The sequence below is a fragment of the Daphnia pulicaria genome, chromosome 10 (assembly GCF_021234035.1).
Source record: "Daphnia pulicaria isolate SC F1-1A chromosome 10, SC_F0-13Bv2, whole genome shotgun sequence".
Classification (NCBI taxonomy): domain Eukaryota; kingdom Metazoa; phylum Arthropoda; class Branchiopoda; order Diplostraca; family Daphniidae; genus Daphnia; species Daphnia pulicaria.
The window spans coordinates 6,875,713-6,903,335 of NC_060922.1; the positions used below are offsets into that span (position 1 = coordinate 6,875,713).

General features: G+C 42.7%; 1 protein-coding gene and 1 long non-coding RNA gene across 6 annotated transcripts; one reads left to right on the forward strand and one right to left on the reverse strand.

Moving 5' to 3' along the window:
- Positions 1-496: 496 nt before the first annotated feature.
- LOC124314955 lies at positions 497-20,672 on the reverse strand. Of its 5 annotated transcripts, XR_006911421.1 has the most exons (9): positions 20,275-20,672; positions 19,993-20,096; positions 19,559-19,792; positions 2,378-2,987; positions 2,171-2,310; positions 1,383-1,594; positions 1,182-1,275; positions 765-861; positions 497-696 (listed from the first exon to the last, which is right to left on the reverse strand). It is a non-coding gene; the product is annotated as an uncharacterized LOC124314955 (long non-coding RNA). The 5 variants fall into 5 exon arrangements; XR_006911420.1 differs by lacking the exons at positions 19,559-19,792; positions 19,993-20,096; positions 20,275-20,672 and having other exon boundaries at positions 2,378-2,632; positions 2,891-6,823; XR_006911419.1 differs by lacking the exons at positions 19,559-19,792; positions 19,993-20,096; positions 20,275-20,672 and adding an exon at positions 1,862-1,949 and having other exon boundaries at positions 2,378-6,823.
- On the forward strand, positions 7,957-24,595 carry LOC124314763 (guanine nucleotide-binding protein G(o) subunit alpha). The gene is made up of 8 exons (XM_046780110.1): positions 7,957-9,292; positions 12,049-12,091; positions 12,991-13,132; positions 19,036-19,196; positions 20,688-20,816; positions 20,897-21,026; positions 21,100-21,253; positions 21,323-24,595. The coding sequence occupies exons 1-8, from the start codon at positions 9,175-9,177 to the stop codon at positions 21,508-21,510; spliced, it is 1,065 nt and encodes a 354-aa protein (XP_046636066.1). The 5' UTR covers positions 7,957-9,174; the 3' UTR covers positions 21,511-24,595.
- Positions 24,596-27,623: the final 3,028 nt, after the last annotated feature.

Sequence of the window (27,623 nt, forward strand, 5' to 3'; positions counted from 1 at the left end):
CTACTGGTGCAAATAGCGATCCTATGTGTTTGGTAGTTATGAAGATGGTTGTTTAAAAAACAAACAATGGTGAGTTTTTTTTGCTACTCAGAACACCCCATTGTTTGTTTTTTAAACAACCATTTTCTTAACTATCAAACACATGGAATCGCGATTTGCACTAATAGACTAGTGCAAAATTCTACGCGAGTTGTTGAATTAGAAAAATTTGTAACTTGACTGACGGAGATTTGCGCAAATAATAAACCATGGCTTTTTGTTTCATTGGGTAGTGGGTTGCTTTGTTTAACTCGCACATGCTGTTATAGGACATATCTACGGCCCCCAGAGATATTTATCTGGACCGAGAAGAAGAGAGAAGTACGAGGCAAGTTTTACCGGGGAGATGTAGTCATACTAGGCTTCCGGGTTAGACTCATGACCCTCCAAAAGTTTTCATCGGATCATGCGCCTTCCAAGTCCCCGTTCGACCAGAGCCCTCCTCTCCTCCTGGTTTCACAGCGGGCGAGTGACCACCGGCGGGCGTTGGTTAGTGGTTATAGTTAGGGAAACGGGGCCAGAGAAAAGAAGGGAGCCCAGATATGCACTTGTAATTTTATCTACATCTACATAATTTCTTGACGAGTCTTGAATTTCAGCAACCTCAGTTCACCGATGGATCAAGTCTATGGAACGGAACGGCAGCAAACGATTGAACTGAAATGAGAAGGGATACTTTAACTAAAGGTCATACTAATTGAACGAGACTGTACATCAAGCATTACCTCAACGCCTGTAGCAAGAGTCGACGATATCGACAAAACGAAGCTCCATTTCAGTACATCTCTTAACTGGAAAATGACTGCAATACCCCATGAACACCTACAAAGTAAAAGAACATTAATAAACCAAAAAAACATTTTGGAATGTGAAAAATAAAGATGCCAATAATGATTTACTTTAAATTTACACCAAACTAGAGAAATAGAATTCAAGATGACTAAAGATCATCACATCACAAAGATGTCACTGCAGGTTTTTAAGAATTAAATGAATTTCTGTTCTGTTCGATCAAGCATTATATACAACTCTAGGAACTTTCCACAATTAAGAAGCAAATATTTAGAAGCAGAAAATAAAATGTCACTTGTCTTCGACATCAAGAACAAAATACTTGATTTATCATACAAGTACATTATTACCATTTCAGATTTCCTGTTTTGCTCACATAATTTCTGTCTTGCAATATAGTAGAGACCCTCTCGAACAGGCATCTTCATGACACGGCAGCACCACCTGGAGAAAGGAAACTTCTTTGACATGCTTTTACAAAATGAATCAAAGTAGTTTAGAAAATGGACTTTTCAAAAAGCCACAACTCCCATGATTCACTTATTACTTACTTTAAAATTGTTTCTGTACATGACAAAATTTACAACCAGCACAGGTTGCAAGCCTTGAAGAGGAACATCTTTCGCCAGCTGGCTGCAACAAATTCATGAGCACATTGGACTGCATTGAAGAAGCTCAGACTTCAACATGCTGTTAGATGTCATGACTGGACGGAAAAGCTGAATCGGGCAGAAGTGCTATGAGGTAGCTCAGCGTCATCCGACTATTACACGGTATAAAAGAGAAATTATTATTATAACAATAAACAAACGAATCTCGCCATGTATATCCAATTAATGAACAGCAAAAATTTGTGACAATATTGCTGTCAGTAACAACCAATGATCACTCCATTAGACTTTCATTCGACTATCCTTTTGTTTGACTCTCCAACAAAATCATAACAGCAAGGAAGCTCAGATTTCATCTTGCTTATTAAACTACTTAATAAATTAAAAAAACTATTAAGGAATAGAAGGTGTTCACATACACAATCAATGTGATGCTAGTCATGCTACACATTGGACATACTGGGAGTAACCAAAACTATGTAGTGTCTCAAAATGACTTCAATATACCTGAAAATTAAAGAATATGAATTTACAGTTAGTAAAGTTCCCAAAAATTCTATTTAAATTTAGTTCAATGCAAAGAAGTGAATTCTTGTTAAACAACATCTCCACAGTCCACCATAGACTTCATGTAAAGTTCTACAATAGTCAAGCAAAAGAATCTCTTTGATAGAACTAAATCAATAGCATAATAGTAGGAAAGTTCATCAACAATTCAACATAATTACTTTCCATGTAAAGTGTTTCTGCAGGAGGTAACACGACAACTGGTACAGGCACGACATTTCGGGAAATTTTACAAAGGTTTCAAGACTCGCCCGATCAAATCAATTGACCAAATGCAAATGGAAATTATAGGCTAGAAAACCTGTAAGTTTAGACAAGAAATTAAAAATAACTAAGTAAACTTAAGAAATCAAAAGTAGATTTTAAACCTTTTTAATGTTAATGACGCGAAATGTCGAGAAATTAAATTGTATTGTATTGTATAGCAACAAAATTTCACTAGGAAAGTTGGAAACCCAACACAACAAAAATGGCTGAATACTGTGAATGAATGTTAGTGTTTATCGATTCGCGCCACCTGTTGGACATGTGTTGGAGTTGGACACACTTTTAGCCACCTAGCGGCGTACAAATAACCTTTTCGATTGTGCCATCTAGCGAGACGACCGACAACTAAAGCAATCCTAGTGGAAACGGAAAGAGAAAAAAAAATGTTTAGAAAAACCCTTTTGGTAACTATTCGGAGTACATTTCTGAGATAAAAGACAAATAGGACTGGTCACTCCCAGTAGGATGTGGGTGGGGTAGCACATATTTTTGTCGTCATTTGAGAAAATTCTCAATTGATCGGAATCAGTCCGGTTATCATCTGCTTCCACTTTTTCTTTTATTTCCCTCGATTGAACATCAGTGAGAACAGCAAGTTAATGGCGCATATTTACCATCTCCATTCGTTCAGCGGTCCGTGTGCCTATAGAACGACTCTACCAGTTGGCGAGTCAAAGGATATTGAACACGATCTTCCTAACTTTTTATCCGCTAAAAAAAAAAAATGAATAATTTAATAATAATCAGTGCAAATGAAAAAGGAGGAAAAGGCATCAAATGCAGTTGCCTTCAATCCATTCTGTATTTTAAAAAGGTTTAAACTGCTACGGCCGAGGGGTCTCACTATGTGTGAACTTAAAGTCCGATAAAGTCAAAGTTCAATAGAAAGGGGGAAAGGATATAATGGTGGAAAACGTTGCCAACTTTGTGGTTGTTTCCCTTTTTTTTTAGCACTTAACATGTAAAGGAAGGAACTTGGGGAGGAATATTTGGGTTTTGGTTAAATGTTTCCGTTCTCGCTCCTTGACATACTTCTTGTACAACGAATCCTCTTATGTGGTCACCGCTCCATTACGTGCCTTACCAGCAAATGTCATATTTGTGTCAACCCCTGCATGGTGTAAATATACATATAGTCATGCAAAATGTGTCGGGTTATTCGCCGTCCGCCGTTGACATGTCATCACTCCATTTCATCACCTCTCTCAATTTTTTGGCACTTTGAAGGAATAATTTGATAGCGGGATAACCCCAAACGATTGCCGTTTTTAATACCAGCTCGAGTTTTTCTCTTGCCTCCGTGGTGACTGGTGAGCGGTTAAAAATATAAGAAATACTCCCAGCACACTTCTATATTGTATACTTATCCGTCTTAATTATCACAACAACGACATGATGATGGGTATATGCTCCACCACGCATCCGCTCCCTCTGTACTCCCTGCACCCGTCGAAAAGCAATATGTTCCACGCCAGGCTGCTCAATATTGGGCCGCTGTAAATATTACTTTTTAACGAAATGAAACTCGGTGGAAACACGAACCTAAATTGTCTAGCTATCTTCTTCCTATCCATTTCGCAAACTCGTGTGGCGCCTACAGCGAATAAAACAATGATGGAACGTGTCAACTCGGTTGGGCGTTTTATGCGCCAGATGGATGGTTCTACTACGTATATGTGGAACAGCAACTCACTTGATTGACCTCGTTGGGGCTGATTGTATTCAAGTTCGCTGGTACTATCCACCAATTGTCAAGGCCCCCGTCTATTTTGAAAAAGAATAACACTTTGCAATGTTGACGTGAACAAAAGAGACGGAGCATACGCAACTGTACATAGCAGGGGATATTGTAGTCCGGATTACAATAATATATAGAAAACGATCGGGAAAGTGGTCGGTGGGTGGTCGTCGATGAAAGAGAGAGAAGGCCAAAAAGAAAAAAGAAAAAGGGCTGGGGTTTTTATTTGAGGTTGTACAAGTAAGAGCGACACGCGCGGTGCATTGGTTACCGGGCGGGTCGCGTTCGTTACCGCTGCGCTCACATCCACTCTCATTACGGGACGGTCTCTCCTTCTGCCCCTGCACACTAAATGTGGAAATTGATTACTACTCGTCCTTTTTTTTTTTCTTTCTCTCCTCTTTTTGCTTTTATGCCTTTCCCTAAATACTCTTGGCGATTGCTGTATCTTTCTATTTCTATTTCTCGTAATCTCCAGCAAAAGCAATACAAGACCGGACCATTAGATCACACAGACAGCGGAGAAAAGAAAAAGAAGAAAGGTGCGCAACCCACAGGGTTATATTCCGGGCAGTCGTTTTCACTTACTATCCAGACATTACCCCAATCAATTTGTTAATTAATCGTGACACATTATTCTAATACTCCAAGAAAAATTTTTTTTTTCCAGTGCGCGTAGAAATATACAAATAGAAATCGACAAAGTTGTCAAATTTTGAACATAACGGCGCCAGCAGGCATAAAACAACGCACATTTCACCTTATCCCGCGGCTAATCATGGCCACTGATAGAGAATGGCATTTTGTTGCACCGGTACTGCCGAACTCCACCTAACCACCACCACCACCACGCCCCATGGCCAATTTGGTGTTTCCCGTGAAGCTTACGTATACAGTTCCCCGGATAGAAGAGATATTTATTTATTGGATGGAAAACTTTTTGACAGTGAGAGCCCGGCTGCTGATGATAAGGAAAGACTGTCCGCGGACTTAAAGGGCAGAAAACAAAAACACGAAGGTTGGCCAAATGTATATCAGGCAACAGTATCAGCAACAATAAAGTGGAGCCAGGGGTTCACGGCGAAACCAAAAAGTTGCCTTTTGGCGCGTTTGATGTTGGCAGAGCAAGTTGAGCTTTTATCAAAACTGGATGGCGCAAAAAGTAAATTGGATTATCCATTTCTATCTGACTCTCTCTCTCGGCCAAAAAAAGATCGATGAAGTAGCACTGCTGCTATAGCCAGACGGACCTAAATCCCCACCCCCTCCCTTCTCGCCAAAAGTTTGAATATTACATAGATACACACAAACACAGGACCCACAGCACTAAACCGTATGGAGTGCGCGCGCGCACAGGACCTGACTAGTAGCTGTCATCCTCTCTCTCTCTAGTGTGTGTGTGTTTCTGTTTTTCCTCTAGATCGTCAATATAGAGTAGCTCCGCTTTGATTGCTCCTTCCTTCCAAGTTTTCCACTCGTCGAAAATGGCACATACATCACGTAATGCAAGAGGCTATATAGGGCAAGGAGAATATATATATATAAGAGCGATTGGCCAGCTATAGCTGCGTGCTATGACCAAAAAGGACCGTCAAAGAAATAGAAGAAAAAAGGGGGAAAAAAAGGAAAAGGAAAGTCTATTGAATCAGGACGGCAACAGCAGCAGCGCAATATAGGCAACAAGAGCTGATGGCCAGCCAGAGAGAAGAGACGGACCGGGACTGTACGTACAGTACAGAGGAGAGTACGTAAGCTGCACCCCCCAATCGATAACGGTCAACACGGAAACACAACACAAGAGGCGCTCAAGCCGGGCCATTTCTATTCGTGCCCACCATCAACACGGAATATCATGACTGTGCACACACACACACCAAAATCACACGGGACTCCAAATGCTAGATTCTATAGCGACTAGCAACTTTCAAAAGACCCCGAACAACAAAGTTTCTTTACCCCATACATTTGCATGTCTGGGCTTCCCCCATATTTTTATTTTGTCACTTTGTGAAAATAATCAGAAAAAGAAGAAAAGAAGAAAGAAGGGTCAAATGAAAACTTTTGTGGCGTCTATCTTGGAATGGGTCGGTTGAACCCAGTCACATTCGTCGAATAATGAATAAAATAGTTGGGCCCGTTTGGTTGAATGTATGTTTTTCTTAGCGAGATTTGTAAACGAAGCGCTTGCGCAATTCTTTTTCTCTTGTTCTCTTTTTTCTGTCAATCAGTTGGTCGACACAGAATGGAGAGAGAAATAAAAGCGAGAGAATGGCAAAGGCAAAAGAAAAGGGAAACGTCCATCAAGGTGAATTGTGTTTGCAGCAGCAGCAGTTCTAGTCAAAAGGCGACGACGACGACGTCTTCTTTTGTGATAAATAATCCGCAGCAGCAGCAGCAGCCCCAAACCTCGAAATGGTCCATGGCCCATTTTCTAAACGCAATCGACCTCGTCACGTGCGCCATGATGACGTTTCGCTCCTATTGTCTTTTTTACTCTGCACAAAAACAGACTCGTCGATTGGATGTATCTCAAAAAGACAAAAAAAAAGCAGGGGCGGTAGTATACATTTATACGGATGAGAAATGTTCTTGCCGCGCCTCATTCCCGATATTCTAATCTATTCACGCAGTGGCACCTCTCGATGGACTCATCACTTTTCCCCCTTTTTCGATGCCATTTCCGCATGCAGCTGCGGCGCAGAAGTATCGAATCATAATCTGGCCATATTGTACCGGATAAGCGAACCTGAATATTGACGACATATCGACGTATAGGCTAAACTGATTCAGTCAAGTTGCATCAGCAGCACCAAACACGCCAGAAAAATAAAGTCCAGGCAGAGAAAAAAAGAAGCCAGAGAAGAACTCTGGGAATAGATGCAAGTTATATCGTAAAAGTTACTACAGTCTATAGGGTAGTGGGTTGTGTATATAGTATTAGATCATTGATCCGGGCGGAACACGGAATAAAGGCTATACAAGCCCAGCCGGCAAAGGGGCGGAATATAGACGCATGGGGAATTGTTGATATACTACTACTACACGGCCAGCGTCGCCAATGTCGTCCTCGCTACCAGTCGCTAGGCATATCAAAGAAGAAGAAGAAGAACTGGCGGATTGAATGGCGAAGGAGAGGAGCAACGATTAGAGTTTGCATCAGGAGCTTCGGCTGCGCTCCTGATGGGCCGGGAGAGACGAGAGAAAAGGCGAGGCCTGGCGGAGGCGAATGGAGCGAAAAGACGCGGGCAGAAAAGGGAGTCGGCGGGTGAACGGTGAACGAGCCGGGCGCGAGAGTATTGACGGCGAAGGAGCGAAGAGAGAAGAGAGCGGAGGCGGAAGGATGAACGGGCAAAGGAGGAGGATGTGATGAAAGCCAGGGCACAAGAGAAAACCGGAATAAGAGCCAACAACCCGAAAGAGAAGAGGAGAAAGGAGCTGCTACATCAAGGAGAGGGAGCGTGCACAACTCGCGCACATAGGGTGGGGTTGCAGGAGAGGAGATGGATCGAGTCGAAATAAGGAAGGAGGATGCGATGGATGTACAAGGGGAGAGAAAAGGGGGTGGTGGTTGGTGTAGTTGGGGATGATGGCGGAGGAAATCATTGATTTTTCAGTCAAGTGTAGCCGCTTCGGCGTTGGCTTGACAACGTCACCTACCACACACACAGTGTAGAGACCAAAGAGAGGAACGATATGAGGAGGCTGATGGGTGGCGTACTATATACAAGGAGGCATCCCTCGGTGGGGTGAACGGATGGAAAGGAAGGAGGGGGGGGGAATCAACGTGGGAGGGTCTAGATAAAGGGTGGTATAGTATAGTATCAGCAACCAGCCAGGGGATTTTTTCTCTTCTCTTGTATTTGGTTCGACGCCAGAAGGAGGAGCAGCTACAGGAGGAGGCGAGCAGAGCTAAGAGCAAAAGAGATGGAGCGGATGCGACGGCGGCGGCGCTTTTCCTCCTCCTCCTCCCGACCGGCGACGTCTGCCTCTCTCCTATCCTATCCCCCCCTACGTGAGGAACGTACAGAGCAGAGCAGAGCAAAAAGGACGGCCGGGCGTCTAGTAGTTTTCGATACTCGGGGACGCACACACATCCATTGACAACTGCGGGTCCGCACACCATTTTTCTCTCTCTCTCCACCTAAGGCAGAAGAAGAAATTTCTACCAACTACTCCCATCACAATTCAACAAGAAATTCAATCAGCACAACTCAAGATCGAACAATTTTTTCCGAAATTTTTCAACATTTTTTTTGGGGTGGGGAACTCGATTTGTAAAATTTCAAAAAATTTCCCGGCCAATGTGAATCGCCGACATTGGTCCACCAACGACACTCGTCTCCAGCCACTTACAACTAGTCGGGGGTTCGTGTGTTTCCGTGTGGTCATTCGTTTGGCGTCGAGTTCTCTTTTGACCTCGCATTTTGGCCAGCTATGTCTACTACCTGCTGGTCGTTGTTGGCCAGTCATTCGCTCTTGTCAGTGTCTTGTTGAGAGTGCCGTTGCATCATCGCCAGTCGGAACGGAGACAAGGGAAACGGGAGCCAATTTTTTTTCCCAATTGTGTGTCTGTGTGTGTGCGTCACCACACGTCGCGGGACTATTTGAAAACAAAAAGGAAGCGCTAACAATCGGGTTGAAACAAACCAAAAAACCCAAAAACCAAAAAAGTCTCTTTTTTTGCTTTCTTTTTGACTCCCCCCTCCTCGTATACGCCAGTGCGTGTTTGTGAGTGTGTGTGAGAGTGTGCATCAGTGTGCCTGTGTGCCTGTGTGTGTGAGTGTGAGAGTGTTGGCGTCCGGTTGAGAGTGTGTAAACGTTGGGCAGTGGTGGCGAAACGGCGATCGCGGATGTCGAGGACAGCCAGCCAGTCTCGCCAGCGGTGATATATATACAGCACAAAGTCAGCTGTCGACACTACTGCTGCTGCTGACGACGTCATCGTCCTCCTCCTTGCGGTAAAAGAAGAAGAAGAAGCGAATCTTTTTGGCCACCGCCCGTACCCCCCGTACCCAGAGATCCAACGACGAGTACGAGTACCAACTGAATTACAACAACCCACAACCGTCGGTTGTAATCAACACACCCCCAACGAGTCCAGCCAAGGCACACAGCACAGCAGCCACATTGTCTCGCCTGAAGGATTGGAGCTTACCGAAAATGGGTTGCGCCATGTCGGCTGAGGAGAGGGCGGCCGTTGCCCGTTCCAAACTCATCGAAAAGAACCTCAAAGAAGATGGCATCCAAGCGGCCAAAGATATCAAACTCTTGCTACTCGGTAAGGGGCTATACATTTCCTCCTTTTTGTTCTGTTTTTTCTTTTTTAGTAGTAGGGGGTAGTAGAAATTGTTGCTCCCATGAATCCCTCACTCATTTATCATCATCCTCCCCATCTTGATTCAATGGCCATTTGAGGCTAGGATTTCACTTGGGCTCTTTTGTTCGGGTATTAAATTCCACAATTGTTCTCTCTCTCAGTCTCAAAGCCTCTCCACACAAGCAAAAACCATCACCAAGGAAGCAGGAACAACTCCATTAATCAGTCGCCCAACTGTTTTTCTTCTGTTTCTTCTAAATCTAAACACATCAACCACACCCCCTTCAAATTTGACTAGAAGATATCCAATAACGTTCGGGAGAATGTCGAACGTTTTATTTCCCTTTATTTTTTCATTTCGAGATTTATATAGTTTGGTAGAGGGTAGGGAGATTTATCATGAGATTAGTTGTATTGAAATCACAAAGTAATAGAATGGCTGTATGGATGTGTGTCGGGAAAAAGCAGTAGCGGCGGCGGCGGTAGTGGCTTGTTGCAAGAGGAAAGGAGGAACGCGCGCACACGGCTGCGATCAATACTACTGCGCAAGGCTACTAGTTACTTGTGTACGCTGTCTTCGTGTTTGTGTGCCAGACCCAACTTTTGTCCGCCATTGGATTTTTTCTTTCCTCCTATCCAACTAATAACCAACGGGGTCTAATGTACTGCTACAGCGGCGGCCATCGGTTAATTTGGTTGGTTAATTACATATCGACATGATTTTCTCTTTGTCTTAACCGTCGGCGACGTTTCTCAAATTGTTTCGTCAATTGACGCCGAGCTGCTCCTCTCCTCGAAAAACACGCGCGTGATTTCAACTATTTCAAACAAAACAAAAAACCCCGACAACATTTTCTCCCATCATCATCGATTGAAGTAAAGTCTAAATAAGAGAAAGTTGAAATGAAATGACGACTCGACTCGACTTTGGGAATTTGTCCGGCTGCAGTTGATTAGTGTAGAGAGTCGCTGGGCTGACGACTTGACTGTGTGTTGTACATCGTCTCCTCTTATTTTATTATACCACCACAATTTTCACCCCAGCCAAGCGCAGCTGCTCCGACATGACACGGAATGGAAGGAGAGAGAGAGAGAGAGAGAGAAAAGTAAAAAATAAATACAAGTATAGACGGCACGTCGGGGGAGGTCCGCGCCCTCCTCGTTCACATTTCTCTCCCCCCTTTTCTGCTTTTTTTTGTGGGGGGTACCGAACGAAAAAGATGGACATGTCTCATTGGCCGTCTCATCAAAAACTCGATTGTTCGAATTCAGTTGTTGTTGCATTTGGCTGATGGGTAACATGGGGCGCTCGGTTGCGCGGAATAGGTCGGTGTTGGGGGCGTGTAACATTCAGGGCGTTGGCTGCAACACAAAGACGCAAGGAACGAGACGCCGGGCAAAGAGAACGAGCCAACCAAAACAACAAAAAGCAAAAAACCCCCCCGACAAGAAAAATACAAAACAAAACACGGTGTATAATAGTACTAGTGGTGATATAGTAGTAACTCTAGCAAAAGAATTCACATGAGATGAGGTAGTAGCTAGTCTCTATTATATACGCAGCCGGGTCAAACGGATGACGGGGGGTTGCATTTCAAGAGTAGCCGAGGAGAGGAGGAGCTCTAAGAAGCGAAAAGGAAATCAAAGTCTGACGGGGAAAGAAGAGCAGAGGGGGGAAAGAGCAGAGAGAGTAAAAAGCAAAAGACAAACAACAACGACGACGACGACGACGACTTTTCATCTGGGTGGCTAATTTTAGAAACGGCCACAAGCCGAGCAGAGCAAAGTCTCAGCAAGAGCAGGAGAAGCAGCCAGGGGAACCATTTGTATACAAACGAACCGACCCCCGTGTACAGTATTGCCTCCTCCTCCTCCTCGTGTATATATACGTGGCATTCTTCGATTTGGATTGGTGTACGGAGGAAAAAAGGCATGCCAACGAGAGTCATACGGAGAGTTGTATCGCAGACTCTCTGGATGAAAGGCGAAATTGACAAGAAGAAGCGAAAATAAAAGATGAAATGAAAAGACTTTCTTCTTCTTTATCATCAACAAGAAGAAGAAGAAGGAGGAGAGACGGCGGTTGGTCGTTTGGCTTCTCTTTCCTGTCGCCGACCTCGTTTCAATTTTCCGCTCCGTCCTCGGTTCCAGCGTCTCTTTTTGATTCTCTCCCTCGGCTGCTCTCTGCTTAGATTCTCCAAAAGACCAACCGAAATGAATGGGTTAAACTTCTTTATCTTTTTATTTTAATTTTAAAAATAAAAAGAAAGAAGAAGGGAGAAATCTACCGCGTCGAAATGTGTCGCTGGGTGGAGCAATTGAGACACTGGGACGGAACAAGAGGGGGAGGGGAGGACGGCACGAAACACGAGACGCACTGTATTATTATTAGTCCGTCCGTTAATAATTGCCGGGCATTATTTTATTTTCATTTTTCAAACGGCGTTTTTTAAAATAATTATTTTTGAAGCCACAAAAGGGAAGCGCAACTCAAATGTCGAATGAAGACAAGGGGAAAAGATTTAAAAAGAAAAAAGAAAATAGGAGGCAATTGTTAACCGTCGCCATTTTAATGCGCATCTTTGAAACACAACGTCCTAACCGTTAAAAAAACAAAAACATGAGAATGTGAGAATGACGCAGAGTTTTTCTTCTTCTTTTCAGTCTGACGTGAAAATGTCACCCGATGCTAAAATGTCTTTTTTTCTCTCTTCCAGGTGCTGGCGAGTCTGGTAAAAGTACCATCGTCAAACAGATGAAGTAAGTACATTTTAATTGCCAAAATCTTTCATTATGGGCGGGTCGCATGCAAATAACAATAAACGCAGAATCAATAAGATTCAAACGGTTCACAAAATTCAATGGCGGATGTTATCGCTTTTATTTTTCATCCCGGCCCGGCCCAGTTTTTGAAATGTTTTCTCGTTTTGCCGGATCAAGTCTACAGAAACAGAATAATACACAAGTGCTTAGACGTACTACATATGAATACAAACGCAATAGCAGCAAGAATTGTTTCGCTTCCTTTTGTTGTCTTTTCTCCCCTTTCCCCATCTGTGGATTTTACTTGAACAGAAAATAGATGGGAAAGGGGGGTCTATATTGCGTAGCATTAACTATTGATCTGGGTAGTAGCTGCTGTAGGTGTGCGCCGCCTGTAATGCTCTCTCTCAAAAAGAACTTTACAAGGCCCTTGGCGTACATGGCCCTGAATTTCATCTGAATTTTTCAAAGTTCCCGCCTTTCTTTTGGGCTGCTGTGCCAGACCAGATCTGTTTGACACTTTCCCCCCAATTAAAGTCAATAGGCAAATGGGTTCATAAAAAACGAAAGAATCTGAAATTCATGTTAGTGAAAATTTACGTAGCCCCGCAAGATTTTAGGGAAAAACGTGTCGTCGTCGTAGACCGTGACACGTTGAAAAGTTGTCGCCATTGTCGTCATCATATTCTTCGTTTCCCTGTTGTGTGTCACCTGGCGACGCGCAGCAAAGTGGAAATTTACTTGTCAATTCTCAGTAGCGCATGAAAACGAGATTTGAAAAAGAGGTGCTTTACGTAACAAGCTGAGCTGCGCATTAATTAGAAAAAAGTCATTTGAAAATTCCCGCCCGGAAAAACTGAAACTAAAATTTCCAATTTTTCTCATCTTTAATTTAGAATCATTCACGAGAGCGGCTTCACATCGGACGATTTCAAACAATATCGACCGGTGGTCTACAGCAACACCATTCAGTCGCTGGTGGCCATCCTGAGAGCCATGCCCAATCTGGGCATCTCCTTCGTCAACAACGAGAGAGAGGTAACAAGATCGACCCCACCCAAAATTTCAGTTCAAAAATCAACCCCGGCATCAATCCAACATGCACACGCACATACAAAAGTGTCTGATATTATAGCCTCGACGTCTAATAACTTGAATAACAACTCTGCGAGGTATAGACGGGGGTCTCCATGGTCACGGCGGCTGTTTTATGTCTCGCCCGCCTACCGACGTGTTGTATAGTGAAGGTAGCACCACAATGGGGAGGGCCAGGGAGGTTGTTCAAGGGGATTGACGTCGGTTTGATAGATATATTTGTCGGCGTCGTCATGACGACTCCTTTTGATGTGTAGCCACCCATCTCTCTCTCTCTCTCCCCTCCCGAACGACGTCTGTACCGACGTCTGTAATAATGATACGTACAATGTCTAATCGGTCACCACCCTCCAGCAGCAGCACCACCACCACCACCACTTGCTTTTGTCTTATCTCATTGCATGTTGATGATGGTATTGAGAGCTCTAAAGAGGTGCGTATGGGGTCTGGTGGGCTTCTGCTCCTGATGAGGGCGACGGGATTTTTTTGAAGAGGGGAGGGGAGAGGGCGTCGGTCGGCCGACATCAGTTGCCTTTCATCACGAATGAAACATGGAAGCAGATGGCCCAGGGAAAGAACAGAAGCCTCCCTACTTATCTGCCTGGCAATAAATATATACAAACCAAAAAACCCAACGACGCCGATGTCTATCGGCTGATGCAACGTTGCCAACTCGGCGGTCATCAACGAACCGCGAATTTAAATAACGGCCGCAGCCTATCAGACCCCACCAAAAAATAAATCAAATCCTTTTTTTAAGATAGGAAATTAATATTTTCTCTTTTGGAGAGGGGGGAGAGGAGAAACAAGGGACGGCACACACACACACAAAAATCGTTTGGTGGCGTCGTGCTGAAGTGGAAAAGAGAGATGGAAAGTTGTTGTATTGCTACGCGCAGTCTCGTCGTTTTTTCTTTTACAGCTGCTTCCTCTTTCCCCCTCCCCCCCCCCCCTCCAACCCCCCCACTCTACTGCCTCCCGCTGTATAGAGCCACCCCCCTTTTGTGTGTGTGTGTGTTGTTGGGATGCTTCGCCTTGCTCTGACAACTATCGATCGATACGACCGGCGGCGGCGACGTCGGCGTCGCGGCCAAGTTTCCTCCCTCCCATCATATAGACCACCCCACCACTAGCCCACCTCACGACTCCCGTCTCTATCCAAAACCTTGCTCTTCAATTGGGGGGGGGGATGGGAAATAGCGACGCCAGCGACGCTTCCTCTATATCGCGGACGGATTGTATAACATTACGCGACCAAAACTCGGTCGTCTCCGTCCAACACTCACGACATGGGCCGCGCATGACCCAAAACTCTTTTCTTTTTTCCTTCCTTCTTCTCGTTCGTTTTTCTCCATCTCATCTCGTGTGTGTGTTAGACACACTCGAATTTTTCTAGCTCCCTTTTTACCCCCCTTGTACATGTGGGTAGATGTTTGGTTGACTGGTTGATTCCCGTCGAGCTGGAGCGCAGCGTCTGAACTTCCTTTTGGCCCGATTGACGTCAACTCAATCCCATCATCCCATCCCATTTCGTCCCAATTAGACGAGAGAGAGTCTACATATTATTATCATCATTCGTTACCCATTATTATTATTATTATTACCTTGATGCCATTAGACAAGAAGCAGCAGTTCCCCCCTTTTTTCTTTTTGATAATTTACTACATTCCATCCACTAGTTGGAGAATCCGCCGCTTCCTACATCTCTACTCCCCACTCCACTTTAGTCCCGCGTTTCAACATTTCCCGGCAATTGTTCTATGCAATCAAACGAGCAGCAATGAATTATTTCATTAAAAAAAGATGAGCGGAGAAATGTTGATGCGCAGAAAAAGATAATTGATGCGGAGAAATGCACAAACGAAAATCAATATAAAAGAAAAGGAAAACATCACACACAAAACATTGAGAACGGGATAGCCATTCAAAGAATTCCGAACGTTTCGCAGTCGAGACAATGAAGACGTTGAACGCTGTCGGTTCGTGATCTCGCGAGTCGGATACACCGTCAACTTGTTTTTCTTTTCTCTTATTTTCCCGTCCGGTTGTGTTGTTGGTCCTGTGTGTGTGTGTGTGTACAGTGACACCGTTTTTCATTGAACTGGCAACAAGTCAAACATTCCTCATGTTTCATCCTATTTTGCTGCTGTTGACTTGGTTTCCTTTTCCTTTTTTTCGGTGATTATTATTTGCCTTTTCTCAACTCGTTCACTTTTTTTCTTACGAGTCGTTCGCTTGGCTGACCTTTTGACATCATCCCCCCCCCCCCCAACGGAAATGGCCGAGGATACCGGAAATGGAGGGTTAGACTTCCCTCCATGTTTGTTTTCATTATCTTTTTCTTTTTTATTTGTCGGGTCGGGGCGAGTGTAGGCGGGTGGTGCTGCTGAGCCCGTCGTGTTTATGTCCTTGCGCGCTTTTATTATCAGCCTAACCCCCAACTGGCATACATCAACCGTGACGTTCTTCTTCTCCTTCCTACACAACCCATCTGCATACATGCGGGTGTAATAGCCGCGCGTTTATTCCTCCCGCACCCTATAGAGATGATAAAAAGTTGTTATTCAATAACAAGACAGCAGTTCCGCTTGGGTGAAGAGTAACTGGACACGACGTCGCCTCATATGACCTTATACAAACCGACCGTCTCCTTGAAAACCAACCAACCAAACACGACAGCACACACACAAGCAACGCGATACCCAACTCCCCTTGTTAAATTGTATTAGCCGAGTCTATAATACCGGACGGAATTGAGAGAGAACACTGAGACGATGGATTACGAAGGCGGCCTTTCTCTCTGTGTGTGGCTATATAACGAGACCGACCGACGTGAATTTGCCCAGTTTTCTCTTCTTTTTTTTTGGCAAATCCCAACACTTTTTGTGCGAGTCCGAATGGGTGCGTCTTGGAGCGTGATGTTGGTTACATCATTTAAAGGCCAGGGGAGAGAGCGTTGACCGCCGGATTTCGGTATTGATCGGAAAATGAGAGTCAAACTCTTTTTATATCCCTGGGAATATAAAAATAATGTGTGTCTCTCTGGCAAATGTCTAAACGCGTTCAATGAGTTCATTCAAGACAAAATAAGAGCAGGAGGGGGGATTGGCGCACACATGCAGTCTCACGTTTTGATCGATATCTACCGTGAGGGGGGTGGATGTGTGTGTCGCGACGAGTCGACTTCACGGGGGAAGAAAAAAAGAGCCGAGACACGAACGAGTCTAAATTTTAAAAAAAGTCTCGTCCGTGTGCGACCCGTGCAACTCCTCGGCTTCAACATCACGCGAATCCCCATATTATTCCGGCCTCCTCTCGTCCACGTCACGAAAAAGAGAAGAAAAACAAAAATAGGCAAACGGACATGCACATGATATTACATTCTCTTTTTTTCTGGGGGGCCATCCGAAGGGTAAAAGGGGATAAGAGGTGGGAGTGTCGCCGCACATTCCCTTCCCCCTCCTTGCTGGGCTTTTCAATGCAAATGCACTTGTCTCGCACAGTAGGAGCATCAGCTTAGATTGGGTCCAGTTGGGTAAAAACAAGTGCCAGATACAGGCACACAGCCTTTTCTATTTCTTTTTTCCCCTTCACTAGAAGAAATATAAGAAAAAGTACTTGAGCGGGTACTGCATTACACGTAATCGAAATATGGCAAGTAGGAGCGCTGCACATGGTGCACTTGAACCATCAGGATCATTCCTGGTAAACAGCTTTCCCAATAACAACTCACAACTTGGTTGGCTTTCATCACCGCGTGTGATGAATGTCAGACTTTTCACCAGAATAAAGAATGATGAAGTAACTTTGCCTGCGCAATAGGCGACGCCGCTGTTACAGGATCGAGCCCCGAGTCGAAAGGAAAAAGGAATCTTCTATTCAATCTCCTCTTCTTGAGGGAGAAAGAAAAAGCCCAAAGACACTCACGTCAGCCAAAAAAAAAGGGAGAGAAACAAAGTGGCGGGGTGTCGGAGCACACGATATTACGGCAGTCACAACCCAGAGCTCTGGCAGTTTCACGGGAATTGATCGCACCGACACGTATAGTATTAGAAATAGCAGTTATTCATGTGCGAATAAATAAATAATTGCTCGGTCGTGTCAGCTTTTTTCTTGTGCGCTGCATGTAGAATTCATTTTGATACAGATCCAGTTAATTGAATGCCGTCTTATAACTTTTTTTTTTTGCCTGGGCTGGCGAAAAATAAGTAGGCTGCGTGTAGTACGTCAATCAGTACAAGATATCTCTCTCTATATACATACCCGTGAATATGTATGAAGTCTAGAGAAGAAAACTATTCGCAGGAATAATTGAAGGCGATGGAAGAACCCCCTCTTGTACATTGTCAGGGGGTGGCTGCTGTGTTTTCTTCTTCTCCTTTTACTTGAAGGGGAAAAGGAGGTCGCCGAGCCAACGGAATAAAAGAAAAAGAGTCTCCGGGATAGAGAGAAGAGTATTGATCGGGAGGGAGAGGGGTATATAGTCGACCGACGGGATGATGATTCAGTCAAGGCGGGCGTCTTCGTGGCAATCTTATTGGGAGATGAGGGGGGGCCAACGGGAAAGAGAAAAAAAAGAAGATCTCCTCCGGCGCAGAGGAGCCACTAGCGTTCAGGAAGGAGGAGCATCAAAAATCTTCCTTCCTTCCTTCCTATTTTTGCGCTTAGAGAAACACAAAACACACGCACACACATACAAAATGGATTGGTGATTTGATTCAATGATTTCTAGCTACTCGTTTGATTCCCTTCTCCTTCTTCTTCCCCTGTTATTATTATTATTTTTATTTCACGACGGCTGAAGCTCACGGCATCTTTGCTCAGTTTCCTACTTCGCTGGAAATTTCATTTCCAACAATTTTTGAAATATTTTTGTTGTTGTTGTGGGGTTGGTTTGTTTGTCTGTCGCTCAGCTCTTGATCAGTTCCCGACGCACGTATACACTATACACCGTCAAAAGTTGCCTACATCTATTGTTTTGTCGAGCTGCTTTTCTCTCTTGTGCGGTTTCCTACGGTTACGGTTGGGGGGGGGGGGGGGGGAGTTTCTTTGGTATTGACCGACGATCAATCAATAATCATCTCCGCTCGACTCATTGCTGTACTATCAAACCGTGCCGCCTTGTTTCCTGTTTCTTCTCCATTCATAAGAGACTGGCAATTTTTGGTTTCGACCTCTTGCCTCTCCCATAAATTCGATAAGGGTCCGTGTCGGTAGGTCCAGTTCAGCACTTTGATCGTGATCCTTTGACGGATCAAACTATTCCTTCCGAGTTGTACAACCAACAGATCAACGCGGGGCGCAAATGGGAATGGGGCGAGGCAAATGGCAGATGACGACCTCGAGCGACGGTGGGGATTGACCCAAAAATATAAGAAGATGCGACACGAGCAGAAAAGAAAAAGAAGAAGAAAAAAAGTAGATCAGACAAATCAGATCGAGTACAAGTACACACACTGCCGCTGCTTTTGTACAATCTCGATATATTAATAGTTTGGATCGATAAGGTTGGGCGGCTCTGGTGCATTATTTGTTCTTTCGAGGACGTCCAACGTCTCAAACGCTCTTTATTTATTGATCCCGGAGAAGACGAACAAGAGTCCTGCGCTCTGTCGTCTCGAATGCCGGCATATCTCGTCGCTAGATGACTCTCGCTCTCTTTATTGCCCGCCTTCGTCTCCAACCGGGTAGAAAGATGGAAAAATTGGGAATAAGAAGATGATAAGGAGCTTCCGTCTTTCCATTTCCAGATGCAAATCTACCCCTCATAATCAACATGCCTGAATGAATAGATGAGACCAAACGTTCATTTTCTCTCTTATTTTCCTCTTTCATGTGTGATGCAGCCCGACGCCAAGATGGTGATGGACGTCATCTCGCGCATGGAGGACACCGAGCCCTTCTCCGAAGAACTGCTGGCAGCCATGAAACGACTGTGGATCGATTCCGGAGTCCAAGAATGCTTCGGTCGATCTAATGAATACCAACTCAACGATTCCGCTAAATAGTAAGAAAGATCGACAGTAGCAATCTCTCTACCAGTTACTACTACTCATTTGACATGTAAAGAGGAGGAGGGCTCTGTGGCGACTTAGGTCCCTCTTGGTCAGAACATTTTCGAGTTCCACGAAAAAATATTTTCAAATTTGACAAAACCGGGCCTGATCGTCAGTCGCTCTACTAACGAGTAATTTAATGATCCCTAACTGAGTCAACAGAAACGGCAAGAGAAAAAAAAGTTTAGTCAATGGCCTAACTCAGACCTCGACTCAGACAAATAATCGTAAGCTGCGTAGCCTACTAAGCAACGATTTATAACCAACGCCACCAAATGGTCTAAAAGGAAGAATAGAGATAAGTTTGTCCTACCTTTAAGCCTGGGAAAATACAGCCAGGCATCCACGATACCACGAACGCTCCATCCATCCGCAACAAAGTTGAATCCGCCAGGCGGGATAATAAGAAAAAGGGCGTCCTCGTGAACACACCCACCGTCACATGGATGTACTACACGAGGACATTAAAAGAAAGGGGGAAGCAGAGATCCGTAACTCTGGTGACATCAGTAGTTTCTCCAATCCATCTCAACGAGATACTGTTTATCTAAATCAAAAATTTAAAATGGGTTGTGGAAAAATATTGAAATAAAAAAACAAACAAAGAAAAGTTGAAAATGAGACACTGGGTAAATCTTAATGTCATGGGGGAATCCAAGGTTTCCATATAATACACTGAATGCAAGTCATGCTTCATTCAAATACGTAGCAGGACCCAGGAGTAAAAGTAACCCTTGAAATCATTACCTAAGCGTTGATGCTGAGATTGTTGCTGATGACAGGTCCAACACCAGAACAATCAAAACTTGCATATAATCTTGTGGTTATGATGACTAGTCAAGGCCTCAAATCTGCACAAAAGTAAAACAAACAAAAATCTGAACAGTGAAAACAAATTGTCATGCTTCGACAGAGGGCTTACATGACAAATGCTAATCAGGAATTACAATTTCACATCTTTGTAACAGGGTTTCTCTTCTATTTAATCTCCCATTATCATTCTATTCATATTATTAGTTTTATATTTACCTGCAGAAAAGTGATCGTTCCATTTTTTTTGTAATCTCTAATAATCTTACACGTGTGTTCCCTTTTTCAAAACGTGGAAGCAGACGACACTAAAATTCCAATTTTAGATATCGATAGAAATTATTTAAAGAATCGACCGCCAAATCCAAACCACTAAAAAATTAAAAACGATAAAAGCGGTTTCCGATCGAACGAACAAAACGACCACAATAAGACCCTCCAGGACCCTCTTGAAAGCCAAGAGGGAATAAATAATCATTCGAGAGTCCCCGCTTACCATTCACATTTTCGTGTCATACATAATAATTACATATCTAGCTTGGTATCTTTATGGTGGACGGCTTGATCCTTCCTTTCATCTTCTTTTCCAGGAAATAATCCAAGATCTTTGTATTATTATTTCCTGTTTTTAGCTTTTTAGACGATTTGGATCGATTGGGAGCCAAGGATTACCAGCCGACTGAACAGGATATTCTGCGAACGCGAGTCAAAACTACCGGCATCGTCGAAGTCCACTTTTCATTCAAAAACCTCAATTTCAAGTGAGTGCCGCATCGGTGGACGAGTTCTGACTGTGAGATTGTGACTGTAATATTTCATTGATTGATTTCTTCGTCATCAGATTGTTCGACGTCGGAGGGCAGCGCTCCGAGCGGAAGAAGTGGATCCATTGCTTCGAGGACGTGACGGCCATCATCTTTTGCGTGGCCATGTCCGAGTACGATCAAGTGCTACATGAAGACGAGACCACCGTAAGAATTTCTTGACTCAATCAATTTATTTTAAATTAAAAAAAAAATAATGAATTGAATTAATTTTCGACAGAACCGAATGCAAGAGAGTTTGAAACTGTTTGACTCGATTTGCAACAACAAATGGTTCACGGACACGTCCATCATCCTCTTCCTCAACAAAAAGGATCTCTTTGAAGAGAAAATCAAAAAATCTCCTCTGACCATCTGCTTCCCAGAGTACACAGGTAAAATATTATCTCCCGACTATCCCCAAATAATTGAATTAATTAAAACAAAAACGAACGGGATTGCAGGTGCGCAAGAGTACGGCGAAGCGGCGGCCTACATCCAGGCCCAGTTCGAAGCCAAGAACAAATCAACGACCAAGGAGATCTACTGCCACATGACGTGCGCCACGGACACGACCAACATCCAGTTCGTGTTCGACGCCGTCACCGACGTCATCATCGCCAACAATCTACGAGGATGCGGCCTCTACTGAGCTCTGCCAGCCCCCCAAACTTTATACATTGAACTTTTTAAAAAATTCATCATCCACTTTTATTCCCCCCCTTTGATTTTGTATTCTTCACTTTGGGTTCAAATTCGAAGATATTTCGTTTTTCTCTCTCTCTTGATTTTGGGGTGGGATTAACAATTGTGTGGGGAAATTTCCCTGCGACTCGTCCAGCCCCACCTCTTTTTGCTCCCGGCCGGAACAGAAAAAACCCACAAAAAACGGAAACAGGAAAATCGCGCGCACACACCGAAATGACGTCATCGCACAGTAAAATAATCCCAGACTAAAAAAAAAAAATATTGAACCGTTTTCTTACCAAAAGCGCCACAAGAAAAGAGCAGCTCATCTCTCCCGACTCTTGTCGACTGTCATATTTTTTCGGTTTCTAAATTATTCCTTTCTGCCTGTTGTTTGCTTCTTCTTCTTCTCTCTCTCTCTCTCTCTCTTGCCCACTCATAAAACACTCCCGCGGTCGGAAGGGAAAAAATCTTGCTTCCTTGTCTGAACCGGATGTCGTCGGCTCACGTCGTTTACGTCAATCGCGTCATCATCAGACCCAACTGTTCTCCCTGTCTCAAAAAAGCGCACGCTAGTCAATGCCCCACCCACTGCCCCGACAGCCTCTTTCTCTCTCTCCACATATAAAAGAAGAGATGAAAGTCGACGACAGCCGCTCCCGCACACGAGGAGAATTGCACAAAAGAGAGAGAATTCGGGAAGATGAATCGATTTAGCGGGCGGGGAAACTTATTATTATGATTATGTAAAAGACGAAATAACTCTCCCACAATGTCGAGAGGCCAGCAGCCAAGTCCAGTCTCCCCTGTCAAAATAAGAGGAAGCAAAGAAAATGCGCGCGTGCTGTGTGTGTGTGTGTACAGGAGATGACATTCCAATCTTTGATTTCAAAGCTCTATTTGATTTCTCTCCGCACGCTTTTTTGCAAATTTCTTTTGTTATCTCGTCGTGTCCCTTTTTTTTTAAATTTTCGAACGCACCGGCGTCACCGAGACGAGAGAGACTGAACGAAACCGACGGAGGAGGGGAAAAGACGGAAGGAAGAACAAATTGAATTCGTTTACCTTTTGATATTTGGAGAGAGTCGTCGTTTTGCTGTGCCATTTTCTAAAAAAAAGAAAAAAAGAATGTCGACATCAAAAGAAATCCAAAATGTCAAAGAGAATTCGAGAGAGAGAGAGAAATTAGCTCGAACAAATAACTAGAAAGAAAAGACTCACGGTGCAATTTAAATTTGTTTTATGTATCGACGTTCTTTTGATCTATTGAACAAAAAAGCGTCGCCGTAGCGCAATTTGAAAATGTCGTTTTTACTTTGATCGGCTGAAAAAGTTTGTTTTTCAAATTTTCCCCTCGGGGGGACCGATACGTCATCAACTTTTTCCCTATCGAATCGGTCGGTCTCTCTCTCTCTCTCGACGTCGTTAAATGTCGATCATAATGGCAAAACCTTTTTTGGGGTTTCTGGAACGGGCATTTGTTTGATTGGTTCTAGTCAATTTCAGTGGCATCACGTCGGCATCAACTAACCCTAGGGAGGATTTAAGAAACAAAAAAGGGCAATTGAATATTTCGAGACGTGCGTAACAAAAAGGAATGTGAAACTTTATTCTTTTTTTCTTACCGCGGACATGACCAATGAGGATTGTCACGTCCGTTTCTGTATAATCATCCATCGTCTCTTCTATTGCTCGCCGTTTTTCCTCATCGTCGTTATTGTGTCCATCAAAGTCGCTGTAAAACAACTTGCCTCTCTCTCTTTCACCTTGTTTTCTTTTCTTTCTTAGCTGGACGTTACAGCACACGCTGCACTTATTTGATTTCTTGTGTGTGTGTCTCTCGTTTGCCAATTTGTCCAACATTTTCGTTCAATTTGTTTGTTTGTTTCCTTGGTCGTTTGCGCGCAAAACGTGGCTCTTTTGTTTCCTCTCATTTCCTTTTTTCTTTCAAGAGCGGGATACTAGAAAAAAAAATAAGAAATGACTAAATAGATTTGGCAAGGGTCCAAACCTCTCCCAGAGTGAGAGAGAGAGAGAGACAACAAACAAAAATAATTTACACAGAAAAACCAGCGGATATATAACTATAATGTTGCTGCTGCTGCCATCCCGACACACACTTTGTTATTTCATTTTTGTTTTACCCTCCTGTCTCTCCTTCCTGTTTCTGTTTTTTTTTTTAATAGTTAGAAAAAAGCTAAACACCCGGGCTAATCTAATATCCTTCTTGGGCGGAAAACGGGGAATTTCTCGAATGAATTAGATTTTACCTTTTTTATTTAATTTTCTTTTGGTTTTTTGTTGTTCGCTCGCTCTCCAGCACGCTCGTATATTTGTTCTTTATATATGTGGATTCCATCGTTCCATCCGATACAATCAATATGTTTAGATTTGAGAAAAAGAAGATGGGCGAAACGAGAAATTTTTTCTTTTTTTTTTAATTTTTCTGCTGGGCTTGGGGGAAAGAAAAATTCTGTTTAATAACAAGAGCGAAAAGAGAAAAAACATTCAGAGCTTTTGATTTTTAAAATGACATGAAAAAAAAAACAAGCTTTGATTAGACGAGAGACACCTTCACTTTCGATACCCAAAACCGTCGTGCGTGTGTGTGTGTGTTTGTTATTATACTCTATTATAATCCCCAATGATGTTCTTCTCCTTTCTTCTTCTTTCTTCTCCTTCCACGGCGTTTCAACGCGCCCAATCTACGTAGCTACTTTGATAGCGCTTATTATTTGACACGAAAGAAGAAAAGATATAAACCGAAAAACTAAACTAAAAAAAAAACAAAAAAACAACTAAAAAATACGCAAAAAAAACAACAAAAACAAACAAACAAAACAATGATCGTTATATACATAATTATATATATTTCGCCTGGCGATGATGCCGCTGCACCCCTCCACCACAACACCACACCTTGTTTTTTTCCCGCGCGGCTTTTCGATTCGAACTCAATTCCCGACCGAAACGTAAAAGAAAACAAGGCAACAACAAGCATCCAATCTCCAAAATGATAATCTTAACCAATTTTGAGGAATAGAAATTAAGAAAAAGAATTTAAAAAAAAAGGCGCACAAAAATTGATCACAAACAACACCTGGACAAAAAAGTTGGTGTGAAATTCAACTCGAGTCAAGGTGCAACATATTTCGGCTCTCTCTCTCTTCGTAAATCATCGTCCGCATTCAAAGCAATTGGCAAGGCACAAGAAAATGTTTTTTTTCGTTTCTAATTATTTCCCCAATGTGTGTTATTTTTTTTCTTTTTGGAAAAGAAAAATTACCAACCAAACTAAAACATTTGGATTTTGATATAACTTTGTAGATGCTTTTGTGCGTTTATAATTGTATAATAGCCGCTAGAGGTTATTACTGTCGAGTTGCGGGAGGGGGGTTATATTTGAAAAGCGGTTGGAAGTCAAAAAGTCAAACTGGGAATCAGTAACACCTCAATTTTTAGGGGGGAGTAACTGGAGAAATGCTTAAATGACCATTGCGACATTCTCTCCGTCGTCATTTTATTCAAACAAGACCTTCCTCATTTTTCTTTCCCCCTTATCTCTTTGAATTGGCCCATTTTCCTTCTCTGTTGTCTCCATACACTTTCTCTCTCTGTCCTCATTTTCCTTTAAATGTATCCGTTGTCATGTAATCGCCATAAAACCTTCCCAGCTATCACTTTGCGACTCGGAGATTGATTCTAATCAAATCAAAATCATCTCACCTAGTCAATTTTTTTTTTAAATCTTTTGATCTAATTTCTTTTACCACGCCCACCTCCCTTGTTTGAGATCGTGAGGCAATATAAAAAATGAGAAGTAAAAAAAGAAAAAAACTAAACTAAAATCGATGATATATAATTCGAAATTGAATTGTTAGGCTTTGAAATACCCCTCCTTTTTTTTTTAAATTAAGCCCCTCAACCTCCTTGATAGGAAACGATTAAAATTCGATTTTTCAATGTGTCCAGACTCGCGTGTTAAGTGATGATTTTTATTGTATCATGTAGAAGCGCTTTCTTCAATTCCCTTTTGCGTTTGAAAATGTATCATTGCTGGACGACGACATCAAAGATAGCAGAAGAAAAACAAAAATTGCACACAAGATTTAATCCTATAACCGACAAATTTCAAAAAAACAAACAAAAAAACCAAAATGTTCGTTCGGGACTACTATTCCTTCCGTACTCTGTTGCGTTAAATAGGCTGTGCGTGTATTGCTCTAATTTTCCAGATTAGTTATTTCATCCCCGCCAATTTCCCAAATCGCCAATCAAATCAACAAAATTGTCATGCAGCCCCCCTTAATTAAATTAGCTCGCCGAATTTTTTCCCATTTCCTTCATTTTTCCTCTCAACTTTATTATTATTATGACCACCTCTAATATCAACAGCAGTTGGCCAAATCTTCTTACTTCCCTATTACCCAACAAGAAAAATAGGCGGGAAACCCCTCAAAATTCGAATTGATTCCCTCTCTTTCTCTCGCTCTCGTAAGTATATTCCTTTCGATCGTTTTGATTTTTCTTTTTTTTCAGTATATATATAGACATTGGTTATCCCAAAAAATATATATATCGGCTTGAATTTAATTGAGGTCGTCCCCCCCTCTTCTCGGCTCTATCTTGCGTTCATTTCCTTGTGATTCTCCTATACCTTCCTCACACTCTCATTCGTCTGGTTTGTTTCGTTTTTTCCTGCCTCGCCTCTCAGTTTGTTTCATTTCATTCAATCGAGAAAAAACCAAAACAACCAACACCCAAAAATGGTAAAAGAAAAACACCTCTTCAACATATATTCTTCAGTTGGTTATTATTATTATTCATCTTTATATATGATTTGTGGGTTTCGATCTGAACAACAACAAGTTTATGTTGGTGTATTCTGTACATGGCGAAACAACAAAGTTTTAATGTAATTCCAAAAAACTCGTTTCGTCTTCACTTTACTTCTTTATTCAATTCGAATACTAGACGGGAGGACTGACGCAATCATCGGTCACACTTTTAAGGAATCGACCATCGAAGATGTGACTAGCATTGCACACTTAGTTTAAACTAAATTAATTCATTTTAAAAAACCATGTGTGTTTTAAGTTGTTCACCAACGAGAACCATTAAGAGATTTGTTCACATGGATGGACAAGAAAACTCTAAGATGCCTGAAATGATCCTTTGATTATTTTGTTTTCTAAATTTTCTTATAATTCGGCCAATAAAATGGCCTCATCCTGACGTCTGACAAGAAAGAAAGCTACGTCTTTGTCTGCCTCTGCCAGCTCATTCTACACTACAAAATAATTCACACTCGGGTTTACAAAATGAAGACAGACATACCTGCCGAAATAGTAGAATGCTCGTTGTGAAGTGCACAAACTAGTTCCTTGTAGGTTTTTATCTCTGATTTCAAGTCCTAATTTTATCACACTCCAAAAATTCAAAACGATTCATGTGTCGTTTGCTTAATTGTAGTCTGCAATCTGGGATTTTGCATTTGCCAGATTTCGAAAATGAGTCGAAAATTGAAAAAACATTTTTTAAAATTAAATCGAATTTTTTTGAACTAAAAAAACTCAATCAAACTAAATAATTACGATAAAACTAGATATTGGCAAATCAAGATTTGCAACGTTAGGTGAGACGGTGATGAAGAGACTTTAACTACGGACTCTCAAGGCTTTTCCATAATGGCCGGGGACTTTTTCCCGTTTCAATTGTTCCCGCCGCCGCGTGAGCGACGAGTAGTACGCGAAAAACGTCGTTTGCAATTTTGTTACCGCATCCGAGTTCTACTCGTCTCGGCTAACAAGGTGCGACAGCGCTTCTTCTCAATGATGCGGGTCGTTATTCACGGTGTCTCGCCACGTCAAAGTTACGTCTTCATAATGACTTGCCAATGCCGTAACCCAATGCATGTTGGCGTGAGCAGTGTAATAAAAAAAGAAGAAGGCTCAGTTATTATTCGGTGGGCAACCAGCCAACAAAGTGAACCCAAAATTATTACAATCTCCAAGGGTACGTGTAATACGTATTGCATTTAATATAGAAATATAAAAAGGACGATATAAAAGGTAAACC

Coding starts and splice junctions, on each gene's coding strand:
- LOC124314763 (XM_046780110.1), top strand. CDS start 9,175: ATGGGTTGCGCCATGTCGGCTGAGGAGAGGGCGGCCGTTGCCCGTTCC. Junction 13,133..19,035: donor TCGTCAACAACGAGAGAGAG/GTAACAAGATCG, acceptor TGTGTGATGCAG/CCCGACGCCAAGATGGTGAT. Junction 19,197..20,687: donor CTCAACGATTCCGCTAAATA/GTAAGAAAGATC, acceptor TCCTGTTTTTAG/CTTTTTAGACGATTTGGATC.